Consider the following 21,012-nt stretch of genomic DNA (forward strand, 5'->3'; position numbering starts at 1 on the left):
TTATTTTTATTTTAGCTCCGTTATAAATTTGGACGTTAAAAACAATCTTAACACAGTCTCGGGAGGATTCATTTTTAAGAACCTTTTACAGGTGCAGCACCTGACCTTGTGGAGGTCATATGTGGAGAGGTCATATGTGGAGAGGTCATATGTGGAGAGCTCCACCGGCGTTTTAGTCTGACTTGAATGTGACAACAGCAAAATGAGCTGCGAATGAATCTCCAAATCTCTACTCTTGTTGTGAGGATTTAAATAACCGCCGTGTCTTTGCACATCGGCTTTAAAGAGCAGGCAGATGAGAGATTTAGATTTCTGTGTCACTAAGGTGACGGCGTGTCACGTATCTGGGTCGTATCAGTTTCCCTTTTGAAAAAGAGGAAAAAAAACTTAATTCTCAGGCGCCAGACTGTGTGGCCTTTTAAGGGACATTATTTTCTAACCACTAAAATATATTTTTGGATTATTAAAAGTAACAGCATTTTAAGATTTTTAACAAAGCTTAAAATTCACTGTTGTGAAGGGAATCTTGAGCTTTCTACCAATCAGTGATGGAGGAAAAAAACTACAGCTCCCAGTGTTCCCCGCGGCAACTTCTCTAGCTCGCCGTACTGTATTTTTATTTATTTATTTATTTTGTCGAAAGACGGACATTACTGTGACGTCTCGCGACTTTTCAGCTTGTTACTGCTGCTTTTTTTCCCTTCTCTCTGCTATGTTAACTTTACTGCATCGGTGAAGTTCCATACCCGTAAGTAAACTTCTTTATTTAAAACCATTAAAAAGGAAGCTCTACCAGGAAAGTGTAGCCAACTTGCTAACTGTGTTGCCGTATCCATGGTAACGGACATGTTGAATTGAATAGTGTGATACACACATGTACACAGTTGTCTTCATGATATCCTGCCGGCCTTTTTTTTTTTTTACTTTTCATGTGATACAAGACAGCAGCGTGTTTCACCCAGTTGTGACCTTAAAATAAAGACTTTAACGGGTGTGCCTCTTTAATTAACGCAAATGTGTTTGTTAACCTATCAGAAGTTTCCAAAGCCGTGACATCAACATCCGGGCTTTCGCTCGTTCATTCTCTATGTAAGCTTCTGATCTTGAAGACGACCGTAAATAAGTATTTGATGTGTTATTTCTATCAATATTGTGGGATTTAGCAGATAGAAATAATTTCGGTTGGGTTCTGGGTCGGTATTTTGCACAGTCGGTATTTTAACTGACCCAGAACCAAGAGAAAGCGTGGTCTGAAAATGTGAAAACGCTGTAGCTAGCGGTGTTCAGCTTGTTTCAGGCACAGCTAACACCCCGCTGATAATGCCGTGTTGTGTGCGTGGCGGCATTTCCAGGTGTTATGAATGACTATGAGGTTGTCCGGCAGATCGGAGAAGGTGCGTTTGGGACAGCCTTACTCGTCAGGGACAAACGGGGAGATGGAGGCAGGAGCTGCGTGGTGAAGCAGATCGGTCTCGGGAAGGTACAGGAACAACAGCGAAACCGCCTGCAGACCAGTCTGTCTGAAGGGAACAACAATTTTATAACATCCAAAAAACATAAGAGAGATCAAAATGGCTGAACGAATTCTAATATCTACTTTTAAAATTAACAGACGTTTCTCACAGATTTTACAATAACATAACATTTCTTACCAAATATCACTCATTTTATCAATATAATCAGGAATATTTTTGTTTTCCTGATTGTCTTTGGAGTTTGAAGTAAAACGAGTATTTATTTCAGATGTATTAAAGGGACAGTATTAGGTTTCCATCATGGTAGAAGGTTATTCCCTCATCAAAAACATACCTGGAGTGTTGCTTTAATTCTTTCGCGAATGTTTGAGAAGTCCTTTAATCTCCCGTGGCAACCAAAATGTGTGGGTGGACCTAGCCCCGCCTTCGAGATGCAGCTCCTCCTCGCAGCTGCAGTTTCCAAGCTAGCGAGCTTCCACCTCACAAAGCAGTCCTTCTCACTCAGCTCCTTCAGACTAGCCAGCAGCAATTAGCAAACACCCAGTGGAACTGTGAATCTGCTGAGCTCATTGTAGGAGCTACTTCTCAGTGGAGCACTGGTAAAAACGTTGTTAAAGGGACCATTGAGTAGCCCTGAAGGCGGAGTTACAAAAAGAGCAGGAGTTTTTAAAGAGACAGAGGCCCAATTTCAAGGCATTAAATTACAAAGTCAAATTTCTTTTAAGTCATATTTGATATCTATGGCAGTTTTATAACAGCTGGTATTAACAGCTACTTGATTATGCCATAAAATAGCACTATATGCCTGCAAAGCACATAATACTGTCCCTTTATACACATTAAAATTTGCAGAAAGTTTTCACGTTCTTGGAGCAGAATAGAAAAGTTACAAAATAGGGAGAGATTTTTTATCCTCTAAACCTAAATATTTCATAGGAAATATGTTGGAATCTAAAAAGACGAAAAGTCTCTACAATATAATAAAATCCAACCAATTTAAAAAAATCTCTCTTCATTCACATTTAGGGCTGTCTCTTTGACTACTATGTGTGTTTATTGTCCAGATGTCAGCGAAGGAGAAAGAAGCCTCTAAGAAAGAAGTGACTCTCCTGTCACAGATGAAACACCCAAACATTGTTTCGTTCATCACTACATTTCAAGGTGGGAGCAGATCTTCCTTCCAGAGCATTTTATAGGCCCACTGATCCACAATTCAGCCACACATTTATTGTTCCCCTAGTAGATTTAGGTGTAACGTAACATTTATAATTCCGTCACATTGTTTTACTATCTTTTTTGAGACGGCCGTCTCATTTCCTGTCAGAAACGAACCACTTGGAAACCTTTTCTGTGTGCAGAGAAGGGCAGCCTGTACATAGTGATGGAGTACTGCGATGGAGGAGATCTGCTGAAGAAGATCAGCATGCAGAGAGGAATTCCCTTCTCTGAGGCGCAGGTACCGGCTAACCTGAACCCCAGCTGGAATCTGAAATATCAATCAATCAATCAATCAATCAAATTGTATTTGTGTAGCACATTTCAGCAGCAAGGCATTTCAAAGTGCAGTACATCATATCAAACACAGAAACACAAAGCAACACAGAATCAATAATCAAAATACAGCATTAAGTAAAGTTCCATCATTAAATTTGTAATTGATTACGTTTCAAATACAATCCTAACCAGGTGGGTTTTTAGTTGAGATTTAAAAGAAGTCAGTGTTTCAGCTGTTTTACAGTTTTCTGGAAGTTTGTTCTCAATTTGTGGTGCATAGAAGCTGAAAGCTGCTTCTCCTTGTTTGGTTCTGGTTCTGGGGATGCAGAGCAGAACCAGAACCAGAACCTGAGAGGTTCTGGAAGGTTGATACAACAACAAATATGAGCCTGAATGTAACCAAAGGCTGGGCTCCCTGTCAGACGGAGAAGACAAAAAGTGAACTTTGTGTTTGTCAGATTGTGGACTGGTTCGTCCAGATCTGCCTGGGCCTCAAGCACATCCACGACCGGAAGATTCTTCACAGAGACATCAAATCTCAGGTAAAACACGTCTAAAAGGAAGACTAAAAATAAAACTAAAGATTACTGAAACACTATTATTTTTTAAACCTTGCATAACTCTTTTTATATCAGACAAACAAACAGGTTTTAGCTTTGTAGGGATATTTTTCTGTGTGAATCTAATGAACTTACGATGAGAAAAACACGTTTTTATCGTCTGTTTGAACTGCATCGCTCACAGTGAGGTCAATAAAACGTTCAAATAAAAGTTTATTTATATAATTAGAAAAAGGTTGATTTCAGCACGACACAATTTTTCATTATTTACAAAGTTTCATTAAAGTTCCACTGTGGATTTTAAACTGTTTGGACTCAGCTTCGCCTTTACTCACACGAGGACAATTTGTTTTTCCCAATGACTAAAACTGATTTAGGATCGTTTTTGAAAATTTCACAGTTGTCATTTTGTATTCCTTATTTTGTCTGTTTAATTCTCAGATATTTTAAACCTTTAAACTTTTTTTACATCCAGAAACTTCAGTCTGTTTACTGGGATTTTATGTGGTAAATCAAAAGAAAGTTGTGACAAATAATTAATTTAGTAAAATTAAACATTGTTTTCAACTTGCCTTTAGAAGTGATACTCTGAAAACCTTTCTCTTCATTTGCATTCTGCCTTCATATTATCCTGAATCCCACCAGACTCATGTTAAAACATGGCAGTGGCAGCATCATGTTGAAAAATGAAAGAAGGGGCCTTGATAACCTGATAACATCATTCCATATGTTGTTTTGCACACTCTGAACTTATTGTTCAATTTTACAATTGCTTATAATTCAAATTTATCGATCTCGAGGGGAAATGTCTGATGTTATAGGAAAAACTCGGGGGGGAGAAAAAACAGATTTTGTTTTCGTGGCGCTTTCGAAAAGATAATTTGTGCAGTATTTGTTGCTGTGTGTCTATAAACATTATCAGCATCTTGTCTCTGGGGTTAAGCTCATTAATTAACAAACATTGTCATTACAGAGCTCTTTAATTGTACAGCAGAACCGTCAGTCCTGCTCTCTCTGTGCCAGCTCCTAGAATAACTCAGCAAGATGACAACACACTGCATTTCTGTTCACAGCCATCTCTCTGTTTCATCAGTCATATCAGTTTACACACACACACACACACACACACACACACACACACACACACACACACACACACACACACACACACACACACACGCACACACACACACACACACACACACACACACACACACACACGTTTGCGCAGCTATCTTTGCGGGGACTATCCATTGACTTCCATTAATTTCTACAACCTAAACCTTACCCTTACCTTTACCTTACTCATTACATACATAACTCTAACCAAAACTCAATTCACACCTTAGTCCTAAATCTGACCCCTGACCCAAAAACAGTGTTTCCCCTTGTGGGGACCGAAGCCTGGTCCCCACAAGGAGCAGTGGGTCCCCTCAACATAGTATATGTCAGGAAAACGGTCCCCACAAGGTATTAAAAACAAACGCACACACACACACATCTGTTTTCATTCCTGCCCTCCCTCTTGCCTAGAATATCTTCCTAACCAGCGGAGGGATGAAAGTAAAGCTGGGGGACTTTGGTATCGCAAGAATTTTGAATAAGTAAGTCAAGTGTAATCTTCACACACACGTACACGTACACACACACACGATGCAGCTGCCTGTCAGCGAGTCTACCGTAAGTCATGGAGGAGCTCCAAACAACTGATTAGCATTCCTCAAACTGTCAACTCGGACAAGTAAACACAAGAGTGTGGAAATGGTAGCCGGCTAGTAGCATTTGATTGCAACAGTGGATTCAATAGTACGATAAAGTGCGCGATTATTGTCTGTACTGTACAGAAGGACAAGCCTCTTAATTTTTTGGTGACTTTTATTACATAGAAAGATGCAGAAGGCAGAAAAGGAAGGCATTCTGCTTTGGTGTGACAGTCGTACTTCTACCTGCTGCAAGAAAAAGAACAAGTTTGTAGATATGAATTATTAAAGAGGGACAGTACAGCAAACCTTCTTGTCATCACTGGAAAAGCAAAACTCTTATCAAGTATTTTTGATCTGATTTCTAGCACAAAGATATTAGTACACTTGAAATGAGACAAAACTAACTTACAAGTAACTTTTTAGCCAAACTTAAGTCAATAGTTCTTTGATATTGATGGAAAAGGTACTATATACAAGTGAAATAATCTGTTAGTGGATTTTGCCAAATTCTAAGTTAAAATGTCTGAATGATTCCACTTTTAGCTCATACTTTTCCATCACTATCACCGAATTATAGACTTAAAACAAGCTTCTGTATCTTGCTGAAAAGTTACTTGTAAGTTAGTTTTGTGTTACTTCAAATATGTTCACTAGAAATTACACCAAAAATATTTGGTAAGATTTTGTGTTTTTGCAGTGTAGCTCCTCAAATTAGATTTGGCTCTGAAAATATACTTTAGACCAGGAGCCTGTCACACTTTACAACCCAAAGAGCCATTTCTGCTCTCAGGCCAGCCAAATAAAACTTTTTAGATAAGAAAAAAAAACCCAACTACTTATAATGGGAATCTCTCTGAAATTTGTTGTCATATTTAAAAAACCTCTGTTTTATTTCTATTTTTATGATTTGAAATAAAGATAAACATAAAATGTAGCCAAAAGAGGATGGAAATTGATGAAAAAGCTCATATCCCTCATGATTTCCCACAAACGGATGTGAAAACATATTAATGGCACTTTTAGTGTCACGCTAGAAATGCAATGCAAATATTCCAGGGGAAAAAATTAAAGAAAAATAAAAACTGGTAATAACCTGAATTTGTTGTTATATCTACACTTAAAAACATTAGTTCTTTAAAATTTTTAGCTAAAAATGAGACAAGAGACAAAAGGTCCAAAAATTCTTAAAGCTCATATTTTAAAACTAAACAGTCTTCCATTTTGAACATCATATCCAATTTGTCTCCGTATTGAGGCTTAACTGAGGGTGGGCTGATTGTTATTATTATTTTTTTTTTTTTACCGTTTAGCACCCTGGAGATGGCCAGGACTTGTGTCGGGACGCCATACTACCTCTCACCAGAGATCTGCGAGAGTCGGCCCTACAACAACAAAACGTATGTACAAAACTGACTACAGGACGAGTTCAGCCTTTTATCTGGAGGTCCTGGTGGAGAGTGTGGAGTCAGCAGCCCAGAAACTGCCTGGAACGCGTTCAGCCGTTCCAACCTGACAGTGATCTAAGATACAGAAACTGAAAGTGGTCGACTGTCTCGGTCTCTTCACCTTAATGTCGCTGAGGTTCTCTGAGTTTTTTCTTACGCTGTAACTTTGCCCTCACTGTGCCGTCTGCCATTCTCACTTTCTGTTTTTGCCTTTGAGTGGATCTGCGTGCTGCGGCCTGCCTGTCACTTTGCTGCTGGTTCAAGGGAATTTACCGACTGAGGGCCAACAAATGTTGTTCCTGTTCTAAGCTGATTTTCAGCACAAGAGTATTAATGATTGATGAAAAACAATATATTCTCAGTCACATTCGCATCACTGTTTAATATGAAAGCCAACACACCAGGAACACGTCTGTGGGGTTTTACATTTATATTCAGGGTGTTTTCTTTTAAACTTTCTGTACCACTATTATTATACTTGTTAATGACATCAACTTCACAGAAAGTTTTCTGTTTTGTCGGAACCTGTGGGCTGGTTTTCAGTAGTTCACTCATTTCGGGGAAAACGGCTGATGCATCACCAAGCGCTATGTTTGCATTGAATTAGCCGTGAAGTAAAATTCCTCACGATGAGGGCGGAGTTGTTTGAAATCAGTCCAAAATTTCTGCTCCCTTGTGACGACTACAGCAGAATTGGACGCTACATGGGTGGAGTTTAGAGAACAGATGAGTTCTGGGCCTGACTGAGTGTGTCGGTCGTCATGCCTGTCTCTGTTGGACGATCATGTGTGAGCGCAATAATAAACCCCAGTTGTGTAATCGTGTTATTATGACCTAGTAGAGCTGCAATCCACCCAGAGGGGGTTTCATTCTGACAGCGTGTGCAGACACAAACATCGACCCAACAGCCCTGAAGAGGGAGCATGGGGACCAGTAAGACGTAGTGTTTATCAGGATTATAGCAGCAGTCTGATGTTGCGAGAAAATAAAGAAAAAAAAAACCCCACAGAAGCAAGTTTTGGTGTCTGAATATACTACAATTCAACGCATTGTACAGTCGGACAAAAACCAAGCTGCTCACACCAGGACAGGATAAGGTTCCACATTATCTTCTCACTATAGAGGAACACACTTTATGTCTGTTCATATCCATGTTGTCTCATCTAAACATCTCAAACTGGGATAAACTGAATATCTTCAGCCCACATCTATTCAGTCTATACAACACTTATAAATTATTTCTATTTGACCTTGTTTTGAAGTCGGAGAGTTGATTGACTGTAACGGTTATTATTATTTTTGGTTTGTGTGTTTTAAATCAAATAAACTGTCTGTCTGTCTCTTATCTCATCTGCTCTTTCCTGTTCCCGTTTTGGTGAACCTGAGGTCAAACTGACTTCCTCTTCTTTCTACCCGAGACTCTCGTCAGCGACATTTTGAGGAGGATATAATTCTGATTCTCTTGAACTGCTTTCCTTCATCCTCTTCTTAAAACGTCAAAGTACAAAGTGAAGATTTGTCGTATACGTGACTCTGAGCCAGATACAAATACCTGAAGACAGTTTCTTTTCTCTGTTGGCTGCCTAATGTCATTGCATTTAACTCTGTTTTTCCCCTCCAGGTTTATGACTTTAGCTGAAGGGTGTGAGGTGATGATAAACTGCATGCTTTTCCAACAGGTGGCATGTCATGATATGTAAGATGTACTCAGTGGGACGCTAACAGGGAGGATGTTTGTTTGTGAAATGGTGTAATTAAAACCAGGGAGAGTTTCTGTAAAATCGATTCAGGTTGACAAATATTTGCTTTTGTTTGTGTTTTTGCTTCTGCAGAGACATCTGGTCTCTGGGTTGTGTCCTCTATGAACTCTGCAGCCTGAGGCATCCAGTGAGCTCTGCCACACCGGCAAACGCTTCACCCTCACCGCTTCATAAACGCTAAGCTAACGCTACCATCATCCATCTATGAAATTACAAAGTCAACTTTCTTTTAAGTCATATTTGATACATGTAGCATTTTTCTAACAACTCAACGTAACATGGTTACTTGACTGACTTAAAATTACAGTATGTGGACTGGAACAAACATAGTACTGCCCCTTTAAAAAATGTATTTGCTGTTGTTAAATTAATTGAATGTTCGCTTCATTTTGTTCCAGTCAGACTTACTAATTGTGGGTCTCCACTAACAGTTTGAGGGCAACAGCCTGAGGCAGCTGGTCAGCAAAATCTGCAGAGGCCACTACGCGCCTGTCCCCAGTCGCTACTCCCACGACCTTCGTCTGCTGGTCACCCAGCTCTTCAAGGTCGGACACACTCTTGTCTCTTTTTGTTGCAGCGTTTATGTAACACGACAAGAACAAGTGAAGTTACACAGCAGGTACAAACAGGAACGAGCTCATGTCACTGAAAATGACTCATCATACAGAAGTGATAGTTTAGTCAGTAGTAAAAAGTATTTGCTACATTTTTTTTTTTTTTTGCTTTAGTAATGCACTTGTTTATATAATTCCCTTTGACAGTTGTTGGTTAACTCTTTCACAACATTTTTAGAAGATAAGAACATTTCAGAACTTTAGCTTACTTTAACATTAAGCGTACAAGACACCAGAACTTTAGTTGCGAGAAAGCTTTAACAATAACGTTTTTGTTTTCTGTTCGAGATTTTTGAGTTTTCACAGTTTTCCCTCTTTCTTTTTCTAACTTAACGGAGGCGTCCCCATTTGGACTCGACATTCCTAAAGAATTTATAGAAAGTGAGAATTTCACAGAGACTATGGAGCCGATTTTATGACTTGAATAAAAGCCAGCACAATTTGCGGTGCAATTCAGGGATCAAAGAACCGGTATTATGGGATTATAGTCGTTCTCTCCTTTGGCAGCAGCAGATCAGATTAAGTTATAATCACTAGGTGTAAATGACAGAATGTCGCAAACTGTTTAAGCAGCTGTTCATTATCCTGAGCTTCTTGTGATTCTCTAGAGTCTCTATTGTCCTCTCGAGACACCACTGTTAGAAATACACAGTTCTTGGTATCTCTAAAAACAAATCATGTTTGTTGTTGTACTGTAAAACCGCTGCATTAAAAATAACTCAATTTAGGTTATTTTGATAACTTTTTTGCGTTACGTATTGACCAATCCAGGTCTGGATTGACTCAACATATCACAGTTGAGTTGTGGGTCTAATCTGGCATGGAGAATTAGATTTTAATCCTAAAATATGGATCAAAAGGACTTAATGTCAAATATTAAGGCTACCAATGAGAATAAACATTAACCTGGATTATTAAATTATGAGTATTTGCCTACAAATAAATGATTTTAATTGATCCATTCTCTATAATTGTCTATTCTTGTAGGGTCATGGGAAGGAATGCTAACACCAGCAACAACCAGCAGATTAGAAGATTTTGATTTTGTGTAAAAACTAATCTGGTTCAACAAAAAAAAAAGACAAAAACCCTCTAAAGATTGATATTGTGAAAATATGTATAAAATATCAACTTTTTGACCAGTCCTTTGGTCAAAGTGTGATTCTTGACTATAGCTAGTACTAGCTTGCTATGCTAACCAATAACAAGTAAACAGCTAATGTTAGCTTTATAGAATGACCTGCTATATATTAGCTAAGGTATTATTAAACACAATCATTTTTATCGTCTTATGATTTATTATTTTATTCTTCGTTAGAGGTTCTGATGAGGTCGTTGTCTCTTCTCTTGCACAATAAACTGACTCTAATGTAATAGTTAAGTGAACTAGACATTGTGGGACATACTTGAAAATATATCATATTTGTAAAACACATTGTTTTGTTTTTGTTTTTTTTTCCAGGTCAACCCTCGAGACCGTCCCTCAGTGAGCTCAGTCCTCCGACGTCCATTTTTAGAAAAACACGTCAGTAAACACGTCAACGCTCAGGTAACGGGTCAGTTTGATTACTGGGTCAGTTGTTTAAACATTCATATTAGTGATAGAATGTACATGATAAATGGTAGCTTTGCTTGAGAAAAGTATACAAATAAGCGTCAAAAATAAAATTATTTAAAAAGGTAATTTAAATAAAAACATAAATGGATTGTATCTGTTTTTTAATACTTAGAGCACCAGTACAAAGCAGAACTTTTTTTTTTTTTTTTTTTAAAGGTTTTTATTGGCTCTAGTGGCCTTTATTTGATAGTTAACTGACAGGAAAGTGGGTAATGAGAGAAGGGGGAAGACATGCGGCAAAGGTCACCAGGCCGGGAATCGAACCCGCGACAGCCACGTCGAGGACCAAGGCCTCCTTATGTGGGTTGTGCTTAACCCCTGCGCCACCACAGCACATCCCACAAAGCAGAACTTTACTTAATTTTATGTGATAGACCAATATCAGCTCAAAGTTGTCCATAATTGTGAAGTAGAAGAAGAAACAAACATGGTTTTTAATTATTTTTTTTTTTTAAATCGAAATCTGTAAAGTATATTCATGTCCACTGACACTTTGTAGAGTCACTTTAGGTTGCAGCTACAGCCGCAAGACTCTACCAACTTTCCACCTCTACAGACTGATATGTTTTATTTTTTCTCCCCATTCTTTCCTGAACCAAGCTGCAGCTCGGTCAGATGGGATGGAGAGCGTCTGTGTACATCATTTATCAAGAGTTGCCACAGATTGTCAATTGGATTTTATTGTCACATGATGGGTTAAACAGATCTTCATGAGGTGTCTAAAGCTTAGGATGTTGTTTTATATCCTAATTCTGCTTTAAACGTCTGCAAAATGTCAACTGACGTGTTTGCTGCATTCCTTGGTGTTTGTTTTCTGATTTTCTATAAAAGAAAAAAAAGCTCTAATGCCTCTACAGAACGTACCAAAGAGTTAAGACACTGTTCTGCTTCTCATAAAACCTGTCAAATTCTTATTGGCTTTCATAAGCAGTGATGAGGTAAAATATGAGCTATCGGTGTCAAGACATGTGTGCTTGTGGTTTTCGGTGTTTGCAGACGATGCAGGGGGAGTTGAACCACGCAGCTTCCCATCGAAACGGAGCAGCAGCTGCATCAGACGCTGCTAAAATAAGAACAGGAGCATCGAAACCGGCAGGTAACGTAGCACAAAGCACCAAGTGAGAACTCATCAACTGTGTGTGTGTTTTTGTGTTTTTTTTAAATAAGAGTTCATTGACCTCTGGTATTGTCAGCGTTACTCTCCTAGACGGCTCTGGGACGGATTTGGCAGCAATGGACCATTTAGAAAACATTCAGGCCACATTTAAAATGAAATCCACTATTAATGATACAGTAAGACTTTTAGTACAGGAAGAGAAGATGAAAAACCTAACAGTGCACTGCAAAAACACAAAACCTTACCAAGAAATTTTCCAAACTAATTTTTTCCTTCAAAAAAAAAAAAACTTGGAGAGATATTTGCGATTAATCTCAAAATTAAATTATCATTTCTTTTCCTAGCAATTTTTTTTTTGACTTTTGGAGCTCAGAAATTTGCTTGTTTTTCCCTGAAACTTTCTGAGATGAATCTCAAAATATCTGAGTTTTATGGTGGGAATTCACTCCTTTTCTTTCCATCTATAATGACCCTAACTGTCAGGTTTGACACCTATTAAAGACAAATTAAACAGACACAGAAAAGACAAGAGAGTTAGATTCTTTTGATCTCACGAGGAGAACGGACAGAGACGTGTTTACAGTCACAAATCTCCAGCTGCTCTGAAACACATTTGTCCGCTCCTCTCTTTTTATTACTTTCAGAGTCCCTATCACAGAGAGCACTGCAACTCTAAGGGGTGGGGGCAAAACACTTCATCACTTAGTTGCAGTGCTAATGACAATCACTAACTAAACACATGTTGTCTTGCATTAGATTATTCGGCTCCAGACACAGAGTAAAACAGAACAAGTCGTACATCTTCAAGGCGACGGTTTTACTGCTATCTAACAGTTCAAAGGAAGAAGAAGTTCCTGCTGAGTAATAAACCCTGTGAGCCCGATTGTCACTGCTTCTCTTCAGGGAGGCCCTCTTGTAAAACAACACAGAAACAAAATGAGCTCAAAACATTGTTCTGAGCCATATGCAACGAAATTTCGTTCTGTATACACCCTGTGCATGCAAAATGATAATAAAGTCAGTCTAAGTCTAACATTCTTTATGCTGAAGGGAAAGAAAACAATTAAGGCATATAAGACAGAACATCATATAAGCAACACTATTGTTATAAATGAAACAACAAATATTTGATAATATATATGTACATTTCACCTAACACTAACACACTGCGATGGAAAACTCGATAGGTTTTATTTTTAAACATTTTCCTCCGACAAACAGTAGACATGAAAACGAAGCCGTTTTCTTCTCCGCTGTTGTCCAGAGAAGATGCAGAAGGCGAGAGCAGCAGAGAGGCCGGGGGCAGCAGGCGGGAAACCCGCCGCCAAACCGGACCACAGAGCGCCGTTCAGAGTGGTCGCCGCTCCCTACAAAGTAAGTCTGAAGCAGCATCACATGCTCTCTTTTTGACCCAGTATCTGGGTTTTTTGCGTTTCTGTTGGTTTAACTTTGTATTTATGTGCTACTGCAGCCTCTTCATCACAAAGCAGCCAAACCAGCCGCAGACGGAGCGTTTGCAGGGATTCAGAAGTGGGTAGTAAAAACCTCCTGCGTGTTTCCAATAACTGTAAAAATTTTAGCTTGTGGAAATAAATTTGGTTAATTTGGAAAAAACTCACATTTTTGAGTACAGTTTTTGTAATAGGACGATGTGGTTTTTCAATCATATTGAAACAGATGTATTTCAATACATCTGTTAGAAAATATTTCCTCAGTACCACTTGTAAGTGTTTACATTTGTGTCCACCATGATTTTTAATGACTTATCCTGTGGACAGGTTTATTCAGGTGCGATTTTAATCACATTTCTGATTTTTCGGAAACACTGCAATTGCAAAATTGTCTTTTTTTTCGAGTGGAACATCAAAAACGTTTGTAATAGAAACGCAGCTACTGATTAAACCTTGTCTCATACTTCTGTGTTAGCTGTGTAAAGTGTTAGTGAATGTTTATCGCCTAATAGTTTGGTCATGGTTAACCTCTAAGAAGTTTGAGAAACCAAAAGAATATTTTTATATACGATGGCAATATTAGGACCATAGCAAAAAAACGAATACATATCTATATCTACCAAAAACTCAGAAATTTTGAGTTTAATCTAAGGAATGTATTAGGAAAATACTTAAAAAGTTGAAAACATTGTTACTTTTTGAATATTTCTGAAAGTGGAAAAAATTCTAGAAAATTTCTGAGATTTATCTAAAAATCTCTCAGCTTTTTCTAGCAAATTTGTACTTTTAAAACTCAAAAATTTTCAAGGTTTTTCTAGAAAATTTCTGATATCAATCTGAAAAAACATAGTTGTTGGAAATGTACTCCTCTTCTTTTATCTACCGTCACAGGCATAGCAGCAAAGGACGTTATATTTTTAAAAAAAGTTGTCTTTGAAAAGTAGTAGAGATTAAAAAAGCTGCCCTGAGAAGAGAGCGGTTCATGTCACAATCCAGTCATTGTTTTAAACTTCTGAAATGAATATGTTGTTCTTCTAGCTGCAGGTTGGATGGGAGGCAGGCTGACAGCCATTACCAGCACTATTACGCTCAACTGGATGTCATTCAAAGGAGGAATAAGGACATTCCTGCTGGTGTCGCTCCACCTTCAGCTCCTGATCCTGCGGCTCTGGAGCGAGTCGCAGATGTGAACCTGCAGTTCTGGGAACAAGATTTTCCACTTGTGGAACCATACCAGCTGTGGGTGGCTCAAACAAGCAGCACATTTCTATAAAACAGCAACAAAAATATGCTATCTTTTTTTTTTTTTTTTTTACAACTTCCTGTTAAGAAACAGATTCATCTGAGGTGATATTTACATCAAATCTAGATTTGCTTAAATTAGCCACAACTTTATGTCTAGCAGGAATAAATTGTTTCTAAACTTTTTCACTGCTTATGGAGAGCTTCAGTGAGATTTATCTTGTTCCCATTACCAAGGCAACACGTGTTCACCGTCACCTGTTGTGTCTGTCAGTGTGGCTGCAGCTCGTAACGAGTACCTGCAGAGGAAACACGAGGCCAACCAGTATAAACTGAGAGCGGAAAAACAGCTGGTAAGACCAAACTCCACACAGTCAGGTTTTTTTTATCATTTATTTTAACGGATGGATTTAGAAACAGACGTGGACGTGGTTTAAAACGAAGACATGTATCTGTATGCATAAATATGACAGTTGATGGTGATGAGTAATGAATAAATGTTATCAGGAAGGGAATCTTTCAGATAAAGGACATTTGTAGTGTTTCATTACACGGTTTTCATAGTTCAAAACACATTTTACATGGAACCAAACATCAAGGAATAAAAGCCATTTTGTGAAATATCTAGAACTGTCACGACTACAAAGTATGTGTGTCACATTTGATGCATGCATGTTTATTCTGATTAAAGGCTTAAAATGTACAGTGTGCTGCTACTTTAGATAGATTAGATTACTTTTGCCATGACGAACATCCTCTAATTTTTATTTCTGTATTTTAATTAGTGCCTAAACATCTAGGGCAAAACATTCAGTTCTCTATATGCAGAGACTGCCCCCAAGTGGTCAAATAATTCTTAGCTGAAGTATCTGGAAATGGGTCTCCATTTCAAGCGCTCGGTATGCCGATGTGAGTGAATCTTCAGTTCAGTTTGTGCAGTTTAAAATACTATAGTATGTGAACATTAGAAATTGTTCTGGGTATGAAAATGTTATTTGGCCACAGAAAGAGAAAAAAATAGAGTAGAACAGAATATTTGTTATTGTAGAAGTACACGGAAATCCTGCAAAACTGAACAAGAACTGAACTGTTTGGTTTGGTTGAGAACATGACTTTAACCGCGAAAGAGTTAGTACTGAAGAATCTAGATGTATAATAAGCTACAATATATATTATATGTTATATTCATGTGAAAATAAATCTTACACATGAACATCATTAAAATAAGTGCAACTCAAAACTGGCGTCATTAAATCAAAATCTACAATCATAAGTAGAAAAGGGACAAATATTGTCAACTTCAAGCTTATTTAAATACTATTTACTGTATTTAAAGGACTTTTCTCAGTTGTTTTCTTGACTTGGTGACTTTTCTATTATCTCCAGGGTCTGCGGCCGTGCACAGCTGAGAGTAAAAGGAAGCCAGATGGCCAGGAGCAGGAAGTTGGACTACCTGACAACCAGCACTTTCCTCAAGACAGAAAATATGAGGGACAGCAGGTGGGACACCGAACAAACACCCGCATTAACTGAAATGAATGTGTAAAATGATAGAAAATAAGTTCTACAAATATCTCAAATGAAATGTGTGTGTGTGTGTGTGTGTGTGTGTGTGTGTAGGAATATCTGCGTCAGCTGGATCACATCAGGCAGCAGTATCATCAGGAGGTGAGGCAGATGAGACAGAAAGCTGAATCAGAGGTATGCAAATTAGATTATATAATATATAATGCATTTATATAAAGAGTTTGTGTAATATGCACAGACATATTCAATAACTTAATATGTTTTTGTAGGTATTAAACATGCTTTTTTTAAATATTAAAAATATTTTTGTTGATCTTGCCGTGTTTTAACATAATCATACCAGTAATCAATGCGTTAAAGCGTCATTCTGAGTGGAATTAATCTGCATCATGATGACTCCCTTAATGATGGAGTCACTAAAATACATGAACCTTTCAACATATAAATGACACATAAGAGTTGCAAATACTAGATGTAAGGCATATTTAAAAATACAGTAGCAGAAGATTCAAAGGGTTTTTCAGATGTCAGAATAAATCCAGATAGTTTTGCAAAAACTGCTTTGCTGAAACCTAAATAAATATTTTTTGTTTGTGGCTCAAAAGGTAAATGATGTGAGCTTTTTCAGGCGTCTTTAACACCCGGTTCTTTCACACAGTCTCTGCTCAGCATATGAACCACAGGGGGGGAAGGTTTGGGTTTGGGTTTGGCTGCACGTTTGATGCAGCAGCTGTGTACGATGAAGCTGATGTGCATCCCAAAAGCTCACAAGGCACCTAAAGTTTTATCTGCAACAGAATTAACAGCAGCAGCTTTACACATGTGTTTGTGCTCATCAGCCACAAGATAAACAAAGAACCTTTGTGGTGGAAAAAGCGCGAGAGCCGGAGCCCGCCTCGGATACTGAAGAGCAGCAGAAAGAAACACCTGCTCAGGTACGAATAACCACAGGAAAACAGAAACACACTTCAGGAAAATAAACTTTGAGCCTTATCGTATGTGGTGTTGAAGTCAATTTGATATTTACATGATTTGAGCTCAGAAATCAGAGTGCCAAACTTGTGCAGAATATTGTAAGGCTATTTATTATTTTGGGAAAGTGGGACAGTTAAAGCCAGACATTTTCAGACACTAAATAAAAAGACACACACATTTTTTTTCCCTCACTCTCTGAATCAGACCAGACTTTTCTTGTTTTAGCTTAGAGTTACCAAAATGATGTCTATTTGCGAAATGCTAGAAAACTTAGCGGGAACTTTCCTCAAATTCAAAAGTTTTCCTACATTTGCATCAGTATCTGATGTATGACTTAACTCAGCAATTTGCACATAACCTCCCCCCGCCCCCTCCCAAAAACACACTAAAGTTTGTGGTTGTATTATCAGATGTAAAAAAAACAAAAAAAAAAGTTGACAGATTCGAAATGGTTTGAATAAAAGAGAAAGCAGCTCCAATTTTAAAAAATGTAGTTAATTTGTTACATGTAGTTGAACTAAGTTAGCCAAACTTACTTTATTTATGTTTGTTTAGCATGACAACTTACTAAACTTAATGTATTTACTGGCATAAACTTAATTTGATTACTTTGATTAACTAACTTTTTCAAGCTGGCTCACCTGTCTTTCAGTGTAAGTAATGTTTCTCCTGAGCTTTTAGACCTTTACAGCAACACTGTGATCGGATGTGTTGTATGTTTGGTGTTGGGGTGATCATCTTCTGTTCTTTTGGTTTGAAGCTGTATCTGTTCATAAGGTCAACTTGGTCAAATCCTACATATTTGTCATTAAGTCACTCAGGTTACACAGAGTTTTTCCTTCCCGCTGCAGGACACGGACGCAGTTCTGAGGCAGATCAGAGAAGAAAACGAGGGAAATTCTCAGAAAAAAGCCAAAGATAAGGTGAGGTTCTGCCTGCCGAACCTAAAAAAAAAGACTTAATTTTGATTCAAATACTTGAACGCAACATGGAACGCCATCTGAAAAGCTCAGCTGGCGTATAAAAGGAATATTTCAAAGATTTTCAAAAGCCATTCCTTAAAACAAAAATGAAGTGACTGTTTGAAAATGATGAACAGCATTTAAATCTTTTGGTATCTGCAGAAGGGAATCATGTTTGAAATCCGGCTGGATGAAGAAGAAACGAAGGAGGAGAGGAAAAACGAAGAGAAGCAGGTAGAAGTATTGAAACAAAGTCATTTTTGCTACATGGCTTCAGTTTTCTTCTTCTCCTCTCACCAAACAGGAAGTGGACCCTCTCAATCGTACGCTAAGCTTCCAGGAAGGGGAGGCGCTAAAGCTCAAAGATTGGTCAAAGGAGAGAAAGGGGTGGAGCCAAAGGACCCCTCAGACTCTGCTGGACGCCCTGGCCAATATGGACGTGAACTCTGCTTGTAGCACAGCGGCTGAGCCTTTAGAAGGTGCAGCACGCACAACGACTGAAGTATCCCATGTATTTTTTAAAGCTCCACATATCTGACATGTCTCCCCCTGCTGGCAACTCCAGCAGGCCGCAGGCAGTGGACCAGCGGCCCCCCCAGCTCCCTGCTGAACGCTCTGGCTCAGGCTGAACTCACACCAAGTCTGGACACAGGTCAGGCCAAAACACCCAACAGGCAAGAAACTGAAGGCTAAAGAGATTCACTGAACGTGGAACGCTGAACTGTTTGTCCTCTATGAAGCGTTAGACGCTGCGCAGGGAGAGGAGGAGAAGGGGAAACAAGGAGAAGAGGAAGAGGACTCAGACATAGAGATGGATGAAGAGCGTCTGGAGTCGAGGTCTGATGATGATGACACGTGAGTTCACGCTTTAACTTCACTCTGAACACAGTATGGTACAAACCACATATTTAAAAAAAATAAAGAGAAAGCAAATACAAATTAAAGGTCACCTTAAGGCTAAACAATAAACATGTTTATTACATTTTTTGAAGAAAAAAAAACTTATGAGATTTCAGTTCTGCCTATTTTGAGCTCCTGTCAGAATGAGCTGTTTTAGGGCTCTGTCACTTTAAATCCAAGTGAGCTGCTGCTGGCCACGCCCCCCAAATTCAACGTTTACGCTCGCTGCAAACAGATGCTCAATTATACAGCCGTACATCTTTGAAAAGAATTAGTAGAGCGTCGTGCACAATCAACAAAAATGGACACAGCATTTTCATAACTACTGAGGTTAACATAGTTACCTGATGATGCTATAAAATTATACTATGGGTCTGAAAGATTTATTCTGAATCTTTAAATCTAACAAAGGGAAGGTAAATGTAGGAGTGATGTTGTGTTTTTCTTCAGGAATTTTGAGGAGTCGGAGGACGAGCTGAGAGACGCCGTGGCGGACTCCATGAGGAACCTTTACGTCATGGACGACTCGAGCTCTGGAGGAAACACGCCGGAGGAGGGTGAAGAAGCAGAGAGGAAGGACGGAGGAGCGGACAGCTCTTCAGGTCATCAGCAAGCCCAAGCAGAGGTCAGCTGGTCAGGGTATGACGGTTCACCAAACGGATGTTTCTAGTAAATCTGAAGAGTCCCAGACAGACAGGAGCGCAGCTTTAGACAAGCATCAGGCTGGAATGATTCAGTGGTTTGTTAACAGATGGATTATTCTGAATGAACTGCCTTAAAATGTGTGAAAGAAGTGAAAGTGTTCACTCTGAATTTACATGACTCACGAAGCCTTATCTATATATTCATGTGATGCATCTGGACTAAAATAGTTGACAAACCTGATTTTAAGTGAGCAATAATATAAATGTAGTTTTAAGAATGTAAAAAATCTTTATTTACTAAAAAAAAAACCAAATAAAAAGAAATTTGTGGCCTACCTGTCATTTAGTTTTCCAACACCACCTCTGATACCAAACACAAAGGGAGACACTGAATGTAACCATGATTGTTATTGTGAAATACAGTATATTTAATGTACAGCACTTTTCAAGTTCATTTTGACAACTATCGTTTGAGAGAAAAGCACCTTTCAGTGGAATATATAATCAATTTTACAACTTTTCACTTGTGTTTGGACTTGTACCTCATACCTGTCGTATTCATTTCTATGTTCAAAGTTGAGGAATATGTAAAATTGTTATTTTGTTATTCTAAGGCAACCAGCAGAACACAACAGTGGCAAAAGGAAAATATTCTCATTTAGGTACAAATGCTAACATTCTCCCCTCCTGACCAGTACTGTTCCTTTAAAGCACACAGGCAGTAGCATTCCTCTTTCTTCCAGCTGTTACGTCTCTGTAGTACTGTTTGCTGGCAAGTTGTGCAAAGGTTATGCAAAACCTATCGACAGTGAATGGAAGCAGCCAAAAGTCTCACTTTTATTCACATAATCAGTTCGCATTTTACTTCTGATGGTACAGTTGCTCTAAAGTAATCTAGCTATTTTTCCAAGAACATAACTTGTCACGCTAACTCTAAATGGCTAACTGTGCACATGCAGTAATAGACCATTTGTTGTTTATTTTGCTCAGACACTAAGAAAAAAAACAAGGCAGTACTAAAGCTAATTACTAGGACGAAGTAATTAACTTCAAATACTAAAGCTAATAATAGTAGCTTTAGTATTAGCTAAATACTAATTTAGCTAATAATTAGTATTTAGCTAATGCTAATTAGCTAAATACTAATTTAGTATGATGCGAGAAGATCATTTCAGAGAGTAAACACCTGCTCTCACTTTAATGGCATGACTGTTTACCGCCTGCTTGGCTTGGTTAAGGAAGATAAATCTGCTCTGTTCACCTGTTTATTTTCTGAAATCACTTTTCCTGTGTAGCAGGATCTGTGGTCAAAGTAAGAGTGTTCACTTTATCATTTTATATGCATAACACATTCCTTTGTCATACTGCTTTAAAATCCCAGCTACTTATCCTGAAGGACAAGATGGTAAACAAATCTCCAGTAACCATAACCATTCTGAGCGTACTGTGAGACGTTTACCACAAGGGGGCAGCACACAAAAAATTATCAGCTGCATCTTGTACTTTTCTTTTGCGTTTATTGTGT

General features: G+C 38.4%; 1 protein-coding gene across 1 annotated transcript; it reads left to right on the forward strand.

The window, feature by feature from the left end:
• Positions 1-643: 643 nt before the first annotated feature.
• nek5 (NIMA related kinase 5) lies at positions 644-20,885 on the forward strand. The gene is made up of 24 exons (XM_023337113.1): positions 644-748; positions 1,353-1,480; positions 2,540-2,636; positions 2,834-2,931; positions 3,428-3,511; positions 5,063-5,133; positions 6,543-6,629; positions 8,510-8,564; positions 8,869-8,982; positions 10,514-10,600; positions 11,666-11,765; positions 13,051-13,160; positions 13,258-13,316; positions 14,276-14,476; positions 14,754-14,832; positions 15,866-15,979; positions 16,100-16,180; positions 16,846-16,941; positions 17,833-17,904; positions 18,106-18,177; positions 18,248-18,422; positions 18,509-18,595; positions 18,684-18,798; positions 19,294-20,885. The coding sequence occupies exons 2-24, from the start codon at positions 1,358-1,360 to the stop codon at positions 19,511-19,513; spliced, it is 2,397 nt and encodes a 798-aa protein (XP_023192881.1). The 5' UTR covers positions 644-748; positions 1,353-1,357; the 3' UTR covers positions 19,514-20,885.
• Positions 20,886-21,012: the final 127 nt, after the last annotated feature.

This window comes from Xiphophorus maculatus, chromosome 7, assembly GCF_002775205.1.
Source record: "Xiphophorus maculatus strain JP 163 A chromosome 7, X_maculatus-5.0-male, whole genome shotgun sequence".
Classification (NCBI taxonomy): Eukaryota; Metazoa; Chordata; class Actinopteri; order Cyprinodontiformes; family Poeciliidae; genus Xiphophorus; species Xiphophorus maculatus.

Bases quoted from the DNA above. Each gene is read 5' to 3' on its own strand.
- nek5 (XM_023337113.1), top strand. From the start codon at position 1,358: ATGAATGACTATGAGGTTGTCCGGCAGATCGGAGAAGGTGCGTTTGGG. The intron at 2,637-2,833 runs GTGGGAGCAGAT...TTCTGTGTGCAG, and splicing joins GTTCATCACTACATTTCAAG to AGAAGGGCAGCCTGTACATA. The intron at 15,980-16,099 runs GTGGGACACCGA...GTGTGTGTGTAG, and splicing joins GAAAATATGAGGGACAGCAG to GAATATCTGCGTCAGCTGGA.